At 40.9% G+C, this 12500-nt stretch overlaps 1 protein-coding gene across 1 annotated transcript in view; it reads left to right on the forward strand.

Annotated features, from left to right (window-relative positions):
- The window catches only part of zzef1 (zinc finger, ZZ-type with EF hand domain 1), a 91451-nt gene that overhangs the window by 29739 nt on the left and 49212 nt on the right, over window positions 1-12500 (forward strand). The window contains exons 13-28 of the mRNA XM_017459737.3: window positions 286-504; window positions 735-826; window positions 1045-1277; window positions 3406-3539; window positions 3618-3688; window positions 3870-3984; window positions 4498-4657; window positions 5784-5905; window positions 6954-7073; window positions 7228-7397; window positions 8928-9009; window positions 9407-9608; window positions 9874-10016; window positions 10985-11228; window positions 11771-11850; window positions 11942-12032. Of these exons, the coding sequence (XP_017315226.1) occupies window positions 286-504; window positions 735-826; window positions 1045-1277; window positions 3406-3539; window positions 3618-3688; window positions 3870-3984; window positions 4498-4657; window positions 5784-5905; window positions 6954-7073; window positions 7228-7397; window positions 8928-9009; window positions 9407-9608; window positions 9874-10016; window positions 10985-11228; window positions 11771-11850; window positions 11942-12032 (2278 nt within the window). The remainder of the gene's footprint in view (window positions 1-285; window positions 505-734; window positions 827-1044; window positions 1278-3405; window positions 3540-3617; window positions 3689-3869; window positions 3985-4497; window positions 4658-5783; window positions 5906-6953; window positions 7074-7227; window positions 7398-8927; window positions 9010-9406; window positions 9609-9873; window positions 10017-10984; window positions 11229-11770; window positions 11851-11941; window positions 12033-12500) is intronic.

The following is a 12500-nucleotide window of genomic DNA, read 5'->3' on the forward strand; positions in this document are numbered from 1 at the left end:
GAGTGTTTGAACAGAACTAATGAAAGTGCATCAATCCTGTTCATTTTCTTGATGGATCATTTCTAGAAGCCTATGTTTTAAAAGCTATGATTGGTCATTTTGGAAAATAATAATAATAATAATTCCATTCTACAGAAATAAGAAAGATGTTCATTAAGACGTCCATGGTGAGATCCCTACGTCGTTCATATTCTCCGAACCTCTCGGTGTAGCATGGAAATGCGGGACACGCGTAACTAACCCAACTAATCGATTATGTAATCCCGTGCGTGTCTGTTTGCTCAGTTCCTCATGGTGAAGTTCCTGTGCGTGAGGCAGGACTCGGCCGAGCGGCTCGGGGTTCAGCAGCTCGACTTCAGCGGCTACGTGTGTCCGGATTCTGAGAAACTGGAGGAGGAGGAGCAACTGAACACTCGCACGCAGGGGGCCGACTGCGGCCTGGTCACGGGCCTCACGCTAATCAGAAAGACTCTGTACTTCATCCAGCAGCTCACCCGAGACATGGTAACTCACTCACACACACACACACACACACACAGCTACGACTGGCTCACATGTGTGCCAGTGAGTGTTTATACAATAATGATTTTCTGTCAATCCATCCAGGCTTGTAGATGACAGAGCAATTTCTCAGGAGACGGTCTTTCTTGGATCGATGTACAAAGCGACGGTGTTGTTTGGGATGTGTGTTTATGTATGTGTGGAGAGTAACGGAGCTGCACATGTGGTTTTAGGACATGATGCTGCACAAGCAGAAGTCTTTGTTAGACTTCAGTGAGCTGAACTTGCCGCTCTTCTGGGACTTCTACAGAAAACTCAGGTCTATGTGAGTATGTGAATCTAAGTAAGCAATAAAACACAACGGGGCATGCTGTTCTTGGAAAACAATCAACGTCTGGGTGGTGTGATGCTTTTAATTAATAACAGTATGTCCCAGTGTGTTGTATTCCTCAGGAAATGTGATTTAAAAAAATAAATACATTCAACACCGTGCCCTTGTTTGCTCTAACGGTCTGTTTTTGTTTGAACGTGTGCCTTTGTCAGTGATGGAGAAGAGGCGATGAAAGCCCAGGTCCTCCTGCTCCAACTCCTTCAGAACTGTTTCCCAGCTCTTCCTGCCTTACCAGAGTCCCGGGGCTCACCGGAGAACACGGCGTCATCCTCTTCCTCCTCCTCCTCATCAACATCATCATCAGCAGCAGCAGCTGCAGCATCAGTGAGCACAGATGTGGATCCATCTGAGGCTGTAGGGGCTCTTTATAGTCACCTCTGTCAGGGTATGAACGTTAACACTGCTTTATGTAATAATTATATTAACGCATAATCATTCAGAATTGTCCAAAAAAAGTTTCGTGTCGTTTAAAACAAGGCATGCACCTGTTCCATTTTTTTTTTTGATTAGGAAGAATATACTAATGCAATTTTTTTCTTAATTTAGTTAGTTTAATATAATAATTACATTTATATTGGATTTCTTTGATGCGTTATCCCTTTGTGAACTTGACATTAAGGGTGGCGGTATAACAAAAATATCTACAATATCTCTACAATACACAATGTATGTCACATTATAAATACATCAAAATACATGTAAAAACGATACATGCACAACCCCGTTTCCAAAAAAGTGGGGACAGTATGGAAAATGCAATGAAAGTCATCTGAAAATTCATTTCACCCTGTGCTATATTGAAAACACATTATTAACACATCATTTGATGTTTTACTTTGTGAATATGATGATTGCAACACACTCCAAAAAAGATGGGACAGTCGACCGTTTACCACTGTGTAAACACCTTTTCTTTTAATAACACTTATTAAGCGTTTGGGCGCTGAAGAAACCAGTTGGTTAAGTTTAGCAAGCGGAATGCTTATGCAACCATGCGCTTGTAATCTGGGCAGAATGTGGTTTGGCGTTGTCCTGCTCTGGATGGCAGCATATGTTGCTCCAAAATGTCTACATATCTTTCTGCATTAATGGTGCGCTCACAGATGTGCAAGTTACCCATGCCATAGGTACTGACACACCCACATACCATGACAGACGCTGGCTTTTGGACCTGACGCTGATAACAGCTTGGATGGTCCTTTTCCTCTTAGGCCCGGAGAACACGACAGCTGTTTTGTCCAAAAACTATTTGAAATGTCGACTCGTTGGACCACAAAACACGATTCCACTGTGCTACTGTCCATCTCAGATGAGACCGAGCCCAGAGAAGTCATGATGCTTCTGGACAGTGTTGACGTATGTCTTCTGCTTTGCATATTAAAGCCTTAACTTGCATCTGTTGACTGACACAGGTTTACCAAAGTATTCCCAAGCCCATGTCAGGATCTCCATTACAGTCTCCTGATGGGTTTTTAAGACAGTGGCGTCTGAGGGATCGGAGATCACGTGCATTCAGAAGTGGTTTTCGGCCTTGCCCTTTACACACCGAGATTTGACCGGATTCCATGAATCTTTTAATTATATTGTGCACTGTAGAAGGTGAAATGCCCAAAATCCTACCGATTTGTGTTCGGGGAATGTTGTTCTCAAAGTGTTGGATTATTCGCTGACACATCTGTTGGCAGATTGGCGAGCCTCGACCCATCCTTGCTCTTGAAGGACTAGGCCTTTTTTGGACACTCCTTATATACTATGATTAGACGATTGCGTCACCTGTTTCACATCAACTTCTTATTTCAACTTGTCACATCGCTATTAGTCCTAAATCGCCCCTGTCCCAACTTTTTTGGAACATGTTGCATGAATCGATTTCAAAATGAATGTTTACCATGAAAAAAAAAACTATGCAGTGGATTAGGTAAAACACCTTGTCTTTATATGTTTTTTGTTTAAATTCAAGTCAAACTACATTTACAAACCACAACTATTTGTTTTTATTAGCATTTTAAAGATTATGATGCTACCAATCAATTTGTCTTTTTTTTTTTTTTTTAAGTAATGAAAGATATTTCAATATCTCTAAAAGCATATTGTAACAATTGTTCATAGTAGAGAGATATTATATCGTCTCATATCCCAGCCCTACGTGACAGTCAATGCTTAACAATATTTTGTTATTTGGACTTTTTTTCACCTAAAATTTCCATTTAAACTTTTTACCTACTGAATTAAAACTTTTATGTGAATTCAGTTATATAACAAAAACAAACACTACAAGCTGAGCCTGGGACATGAACACATTCAGTAAATAATACAGTTCTTTACTTTTCTAATGAAGAATGATGTGAAATGTACATTTCTTTAAAAAGGCCAAAATAAAGAGTTCATGATATTAGCCTCTCTTTTGCAACCCACTGTACTGAGTGATCGTGTCTACAGTAACTAATATGAAATGCAGTTGTATGCAAAAAGTATGAAATTCTGATATGTGGTTGGCTGTTGGCCGTGTGCAGTTGTGGACGGGCCTGAAGGAGAGTCTGCAGTGGAAAAAGCTCAGAGGAAACAGGCAATGAAGGCCATCCTGAGCGGCGCTGCCATCTTCTACCCAGACAAACAGAGCCGGCGGGACAAACTCTTTGACATGATGGTATGTGTGTGGGTGTGGGAGAGCATGAGGTGGTGTTCTAGTCTGTGGGTTTGAAGTCCTTGTTCTCTCCATTTACAGAAGAACTTGACTGAGGAAGATCAGCCGGAGTCGGCTAAGCTGACATTCGAGTCGCTCTGTAATTATTTCAGGTAACATACGCACACAAAAGACGCACACAGAGACACCCAAACATCGTCTTCACCATGATGCAAACTCAGTGATAAAGCATAAGATATATTCTTTATGTTTTGCTGTATCTTTCTCTCTCCTTCTCTCTTTTCTTTGGTCCCTGTCTCTCCTTGTCGTCGTCCCCCCCTCCCGTCTCTGCAGTGATCAGGACCCGAGCGGTCTCCTGCTTCTGCCTCCTAAAGGAGCACCCGCTGACTTTGACATCTCCCCCATCCTCAATGTTATGGACACACTGCTCCTCGTGGCCACTAGAGAGGTGTGTAGGAAACCTCACACAAATTGAAAAGACCAGGCAGTGTTTGTCCTGCCTGCAACTGTTATAGCCTCGGGTTCCTGTTCTTGGCTGACAGGCGTGAAACCTGACGTCGTCTTCTGCCGTTGTAGCTCATCCATCACAAAGTTTGACATGTTATGTGCTCCGAGAGTTTTTCTGCTCAGCACGGTTGTAAAGAGTGGCTATTTGAGTTAGCCTTCCTATCAGCTCAAACTGTCTGGCCATTGTCCTCTGACCTCTCTCATCAACAAGGAGGTTCCACTCACTGAACTGCCACTGACTAGATGTTGTGCATGAGATTCCCAGGAGTTTCTAAAATACGCAGACTAGCTCCGTGCTTCCAGTTCTAATGGAACTATTTGGTTCCTGTCGGGTTTATCCAATTCATACCAGTTTCTATACTACTAGACATTTTGCTATTGCTTTATTATAGAACTGTTTATATGTGAGACAGATCGGTGACTTTACTGTACTATCTCCGTGTGTGCGTCTCAGTGCGAGAGGATGATGGTGGACGGCTCTGGAGGACCCAGTCGGAAGGTCCTGCTCTCTCTGTTCTGGGCTCTGCAGGGCAGTTTGCTCTCCTGGTGCTTCCTCCAGCTCAAAGGAGGCGTGGCCACAGCCGGCGATCTGGCCAGAGACATCCTGATCAAATGTAAGCCAAAACTGATAAAAAAAAAATTCAGCCATGTGGAATACTCGCTATGAGTCAGGTTTTATGAACAGTTGGAGTTAAACTAGAATTAATTCTATTCTTAGATTCTAAGATGGTTAAATTCTACAAGCTGCATTTCTTTCTTGTATAGTTTTTACTTTCACATTATTTAGCATGCTCGTGTACTATCCAAACAAGCACTTATTCACATGATCAGCAGATTTTTAAAAAATATAATCTTGTCACGATTCGTATAAAAAAAAATTACTTTATGACCATGATTCAGACATGATCGATCAATCAATAAAAATAGTCAATTTGACTAAATATAAGCCTTTAATAACATTTTTATGCGTCTCTTGCATTATAAAACTCTTTTGTCAAGACAACAATTAAATTACCATATGACAGGATTGTTAAATTACCACAGGGTTGTTTTTTCCCTACGAGCCCATGTGTTTACATCTGTAATTTTCTCTGATCCAGAATAAAAGCGCCTGAAAACGATGGAAATGCCATGTAAATCTAATCCCGTCAGCGTAGAGTGAAAATAGACTTGACCTGTGACGTCACTTCTAATGAGAGTAAAATCAACAGCCTTTTGCACTCTCGCTGGGTTTGAGGCGTCAGAAACCTTATTTGTGCTGTTTTTTCGAACTCGATTGCTTCGGAGTTAATGAATTCTGTGCTGACTCGCATCACACGTCATAAGATTCAATCCAAAAAAAAGTTTTCCAAAACCCACCGTAAAAGCGTGTCTATAGCACAAATGCAGCATGAAGAAGTAGAAATGCTTGAGATATTTGTTTTGTAATCTTATTGTACATAATATAAACATGTCCGAAAATACTGTTTTTTAATGTTTAATGCAAAGATAACATTTTTACTACGTTGATTTTTCTTTTTTTGGTGACAAATGGCTGAATTGCATTTGTAAAATGTTAGAATGCTTAGTCATTGAGCATTAATGAGAGAAACACTGAAGAAGTTATTATTTATAGCGATATGAGTCAGCGTCTGATGCCTAATTTGGTCAGTAAGAGCACACCGGATTGCGCTGCTGTGAACGCGAGTTTTTCCTTGATTTAAGGATTTCTTAAGTGTCCTTGTGCTTGCTCTTGAACAGATGTAGCACAGTTCCTTGCCAACACCCGAACCACGCTGAGCTCCCTGCTGGAGAGATACTCTGCGACCGACATCGTCGCCAAGCTCGGCAACTCCATCGTCACCATGGCGACCAGGCAGCTGGTACTGATTTACCCATATTTCCTCAGTTTGTTCATGTCATTTAGTGTTGTTAAGCGTTATTTTGTATAAATGAGATGTAACCATAGTTTAATATACACTGGATATAAAAAGTCTACACACCCCTGTTAAAATGGCAGGGTTTTTTTGATGTAAAAAAACAAGAAACCAAGATGAATCGTGACCATAAGCACTAGGGGTGTAACAAAGTGCCACAATCTCTATCTGTTTAGTGCCTCAAATATCTGTATACGTATCTGTTTTCGATGATATACCTATAGAAATGCCAGCACTGTCAGTATGGTGTGGGAATTCTGGCTCTGACTGTTCCTCAACCTCAGCTACATCATTCCTGTCCATAAGTGGGGCTGTTTTGTTTTTTTTTTGTTTGTTTGTTTGTGTGTTTTTTTTTGTTTGTTTTTAAAAAAAATTGAAATAAAACTATTATTTTAGTTCATAAGTGCCCATGATATCTTCTAACACATTTCTTTGGTTCTAATTTCAAAAATATAAACAAACTAGTAGCCTAATTTAAAAGTACCTAGACCCTGATCAGGCAGTCACTGAGGATGAATTAATGAACGAACGTATGCTTTTAAATGCATTGCACAGTGACACACGCTCATGTAGATGGACATCAACAGTCTGAACAAGATGCCGGGCGATCCTGGCAAGCTTTCTTAAAAATAAGAATAGTCCTCCATTATTTGAATCTGTATCTGTTTAATAAACACCGGAGTTCAACCTGAGTAGAATATTCATATTCAGTCACGTTCATAACGCGCGTCAGAACGAGTCCCTACGTTGCTACTCCCACAGCACACTCCTAACCTAAAAGGAGATTATACTAGAGTAAAAGTCGTTTGATTGAAAAACGGACATGAAACTGCTGAACTCGACACACAGGCAATCACGCATATACATTTCCCAGTTCAGGTGTCTTTACTTTTGATATTCCATGCCATACCAAAAAAAAATATTTTGATGGAGATAAATTGCATTTATTTGTATTGAAGTATGTTCCGCTGCTTTTTTTTTTTTTTTTTTTTAGGCGATCTTCCTGCTGGAGCTGTGTGCTCTGGACGTTCCTCACGGCATCATTCTCAAGAGCTTCTTCTCTCTGCTCGAGCTGCTCAAGAAGCTGTCCAGCGGTGTAGAGGAGTCCTCCAAGGTGAGTGAGAGAGATGCATGTTTTTTTGTTCTTCTTTTCTTTTCAGGTCATTATGATTAATTCACCTCTAAGCAGTGAATGTACAGATGAAATGGCGCACATAGTAAAAAGCGTTTATAGTTCTCGCCTGATGAAGTGCTGTACATTTTTATAGGGGGATGTGGACGGCTGGCAGCATCCTCAGCAGCCGGTGGTATTAAAGACATGGGCGATGGAGTCCCCTCACAATTATGAAGACAGTAAACATGAGAACACAGTGTTCCTCTGTCCCGGTGCCACGTATTTCGAGGTGGAATTTGACGAGCGCTGCGAGACGGAGAAGAGGTACGGGTGTTTTTTGTGTTTTAAAACTCATAACTAGGGGGATGCATCAACTGGCTATAACATACATGATAGTATATGACATAATATGTATAATATATAACAGACGACACAAAGCATTAATCAAAGCAAAGAGGACTGCAAAATGTCCTCAGTGGAAAATATCAAAAGGACGAACTGTAGCGACTTCCCATAATGCAAGTAGCCTCATAAAACATCTTAAGACGTTCGAAACAATATGTTAATGAATGACGTGGGCGTGCAGAGAAAGTGTCGCATGTGAGAGCACTCCGTTTCTGCGAGCAGTCTTCCTTTTACCAGGGTGTCAAGTATATGTCAAGTAAATTTGTGTCAAATGTATTGAACGAACAGAAATATTCGACGAGAGAGAAGAAAAAACTCAAACGGTCAGCACGGTCTTCAAATAAACAGCATTCTTCGTTAACGATGATGACGCTGACGACGACAATGCTCCTGAGAGCTCCGCTTGAAAATATAGTCGTATGACACTACCCAAAAATAAATATTAATTGCGAACTTCTATACCGACTAAGTAAGTAAGTCATTTCCACTACAAAGTACAAACACTGGGAAATATACCGAGAATCGCATCCAGAAGGCTGTTCAAAATCCGTGACACTGAAGTCTCTACTTCCTGCTCAGGGAGCTGTCGATCCAAATCTCACTAGCCAATGAACTGTTAAGCCCCGCCCACACGGGGTCTGTGCCAGAACGGTGAACGTAAACTTGCGGCGTGTACACAAAAACTGTGTTTTTCTTCTTTCTCCTTGTATATTTCTGGCCGTTTCTCGAAAAGTTACGTTTGATACTTTTGGCACAAATTTAATTCCATACAAGTAGGTCTGAAGTACCATTGAAATGATTTTGGACTTCAATTCCACATAGGCATTCTCTGTGTGGTTGCTAGGACTACGGTTGTTGCTATGGCCTTGGGACTGCAGTTACCACATGCAGTTTTGCACTCAGGTCTCCTTTAGTGAACCGTGGACTAGATCAACAAAGACTTCATGTACAAACCATAATGAACTTTCTTTTACTTTTACACTCTCCGTTGTTACCCAGGAGAGGATGGGTTCCTCTCAAGGTTTCTTCCTCGTATCATCTTAGGGAGTTTTTCCTCGACACCGTCACCACCGGCTCGCTCGATAGGGATAAATCCACACACTTCAAATCTGTATCCTGTGTTTACATGTTTCTGTAAAGCTGCTTTGAGACAATGTCCATTGTAAAAAGTGCTATACAAATAAAGTTGAATTGAATTGAATAGGTCTATTTGGTGTCGCTATCAGTATCAACAAGTACCAAGAAGCGTGTCCGCAGTCTTGTACGCAGCCTGGGGGGAAAAAATGGTATTCGTGCATCCCTACTCGCGAATGCTCTGCCCGGATGGAATTACACACGTATCTTTGGGGAAAATAATCCATAAAACTCATAAAAAGTGTTTCTAATTTAAAGTAAAAGAATCGCCATACTGCTGTCTGTTAAGCAGTTTGTATTTTCCTGAATTGGCAGGTACGACTATTTGGAGTTTACAGATTCCAGAGGAGGCAAAGTGCGCTACGACATGAAGGTCGGCTCTGAAAAGTGGCCAAAGGTGAGCTATGAGTTTGTATCAGTTACTCTTGAAATTGATTTTGTATCGGTCGTATTATCTAGAGCAGTCGTGTCCAATCAAGTTTTAACCTGGCCTTCTGAGTGAATATGGTATCCATGACTGTAATTAAATTGAAAGATTAAAAAAAAAAAAGCGGTTAGGGAATGACTACAATAAACTCAGTGCCATAAACTCAGTTACTGTCAAAATGTGCTAATGACTTTGACCTTTTTTTTAATTGCGCATGATTTTGCAATCTATATTGCTGCACTTCAATGTAACGTGATTTCTTCTGTAATTTTATGACCTATAATTCCGGATAAGTCTATTTCACACTCCGAAATGTGGTGAAAAAATGAAGCGAAGTGGAATATTTGGTTATTTATTTCCTTTCTAGAAAGTCACGTTTAAAGCAGGCCACCAGCTGCAGTTCCTGTTCCACTCGGACAGCAGTAACACAGAGTGGGGCTACAAGTTCACGGTGACGGCGTTCGGTCTTCCAGACATCAGCGTCTCCTGGATCTCTGACCTGCAGCTCCTCGTGTCGAGGCTGATGGGCCGCCTGGCTTCACGCACCATGGCGCTCAAATCCACACCCAGTATGATATTTCTGAGTTCTTCCACTTAACTTGTCATTCCTACGATCGTACGGATGAGTGGAAACGATCCCAAGTTAGTAGATCTGTGCCTCTACTGAGCGCTGATATTGAATCCAGTTCCAAAAGTGTGAACTCGACAAACATAAGGCCATCAACCCATAACCTGCTAGAACACGTCCTCAGTGCGACTGTGTTTTAAATTCCTGCTGCAGAAATATTGGTGCCATTAATCCACTCATGGCTTGTTTTCCCCCGTGTTTCTCAGAAGTTCACATTGTGAAGGAGCTTCCTGCAGCCGTGATGAACCACGTGATTTCCTCTCCTCTGTGGAAGCCCGTGTTCATGCACGGCCTGAGCGGACCAGCCATAAGCCGAGAACCTGAACGCCGTAGCAACGATACAAAACAGGTACAAGCGCTCAAACAAACGAAGTACCTCACCTAGTTCTTAATAAGCTCACCTCTATCCTGCGAAATATATATATATATATATATATATATATATATATATATATATATATATATATATATATATATATATATATACTTTTCAGACCCCTTTATCGACTTTTTTTTGGGGGGGGGCACCAAGCGACAAGTCTAATGTCTGTACTGTACTAAAGTCAAATGTCTGTACTGTACTGTCCTGCAAGAGCGAGGTCTTGCTTTCGCGCTGCACTCTCACCTCTCTCTGCATCTGCTCTGTTCAGTGAGGGGCCGAGAGCCGGAGATTTAACAATGTCACGGATAACGAGACGCGCCCTTCCTCCCAATTTACATCATTCATATGTGAATGTTTTTAAAATGCAAGACAAACGTAATGCGACATGTTTTACATGTAAAATATATATATATATATATATATATATATAAAAATATACAACACAGACGAAAACGTGTCAAGGGGAAATATAGATGCTAGCCGGCCTCGAGTAATATCTTATACGTGTGAGGCAGAACATGACGTCTCGTAGCCGAATACGAGTTGCTTTGGGCGCAAACATGATGCTACATTAGCAAGTTTGTTCAAAGCTGATAATAATAATCATAAACCTGTTTGTTTTTGTTCCTCTGTGTTAATAAGAGTAAATAATACTCATTACATTGTTAGCTACCTTTTTTCTGTCTAGTCAATGAGGTTTCTGGGCAACCAAAACATGGAAGTGAGTAAACACATTAGACACATCTTTCACTCGCTCGCTAATTGATTCATGATTTGTCCACACTTAATTATGTGTTTGAGCGGTTCCATCCTTTCACGCAGCTCTAAAGCAGCTATTAAGCAGGGTATTAAATTTCCCTTTGAGGATCAATGAAGTCTTTCTGTCAAGTAGAACATTTTTGTTGTGTTTGTCTGCACGCAATCCCGTCCTCCAGACAAAATCCGTCTCCTCCGGAGATGACCTGCTGGAGTTCCTGGTGGACTTCGCTCGCTGGGATCCTTCCCGCGAGTCATGCGACGAAAGGGCGGAGCTTATGAGGAACCTCATGCTGTCATGCAAGAAGCAGCTAATCAGGAACGAGATTGCCGTGGGGTCGAAGGTCGACCAGGCCGTAAACGCAATCTGGGCGGCTATGGTTTACCACACCCCAGCTCTTCAGACGCTGCTCAGGAACTTTGGTAAAGAGTTTGATTGATTTGTGAGAAGTCCAGGGAGGATCTGAAATCCTGTTCTGTTTCATTAAGTTATTATTCACCTTTAAATGTCTCTGTAGTAGAATGAAAATCCGCCTAGTTAATTTACAGATATTAGGTTAACAGGTTATTTATTTATTTATTTTTAGGTTTTCATATAGCTGGTGCAGCATGGTTTCAGATGCGTTTCACTAAACACAAGAAAACATTAGGAACACGTGTCAAACCTCAATAAAGTTCAACACTCCATTATCAAATAATCAATGAGAGTATTTCTGTGTGCGCAGCATTTGTTCAGCAATTTCTGAGAAATCTCATGACACTTGTTGATCTCAGTATCGTTTTTAATGTTCGCAAATTTGCGCATTTCTTGGCTTGTTATTCCCTGACACAATTTTAACAGTTGTAGGCAATCAATAGCTTTACATGAACTCACCCGTCACCAGATCTGATAGTGAAAAATGAATAGCCGTTTCTGCATTAATCGGGTACACGGTGTGTGTATCTGCCTCTCTTCACTCCTCCAGTGCTAAAGCAGGGGCAGAGCTGTGTGAGTGAGGACCTCGTGCAAGTCTACATGCTCGCTGATGGCATCAGGACATGGATGGTGAGAGTGGCCTTACTCATTCTTACTCTTTTCATATTCACATGAGCCATGCATCAGTTGGTTTTAACTGACCTGTGTCTTTGTGCTGTAGTTGGAGATGAAGCAGCGCTCCCTGCTGGTCAAAATGAATGGGTCAGGAGAGAAAGGGGACGGTCAAGGAGATGTTACACCGGAGTCTTTGGGTTAGTTTTTTCCTTTATTAATTATTATTATTATTATTATTATTATTATTATTATTATTATTATTATTCAATTTTATTTATTATATTTGGAATTTAGGGGATCTTTGAGTGAAAGCTACAGTTCTGTTTTTTGAGCTATATATTTTTTCCCCCATGTATTTCACTTTTTTTTTTTTTTTTTTTTGTAAAGCTTTAGAGAAAAGAATATCGGATGGGAATCGATATTTGCTGATATTCAAGGTGTCAGTATCAGTATTGTAATAGAAAAAGTGGCATTGTACCATCTCTAACTACAATCCTCATCATTTCCGTCATCTATAACCGCTAACATCATCATCTCTAACTGCTATCATCATTATAATAAATGATAATAGAAACAAGGGGCATGGTAACTTTTTGCCTCGCACCCCCAGGGTTTGATGTTCTCCCCGTGCTTCAGGGGTTTCCTCCGTGTACTCCAGTTTCCTC

Source organism: Ictalurus punctatus, chromosome 28 (genome assembly GCF_001660625.3).
Source record: "Ictalurus punctatus breed USDA103 chromosome 28, Coco_2.0, whole genome shotgun sequence".
Lineage (NCBI taxonomy): Eukaryota > Metazoa > Chordata > Actinopteri > Siluriformes > Ictaluridae > Ictalurus > Ictalurus punctatus.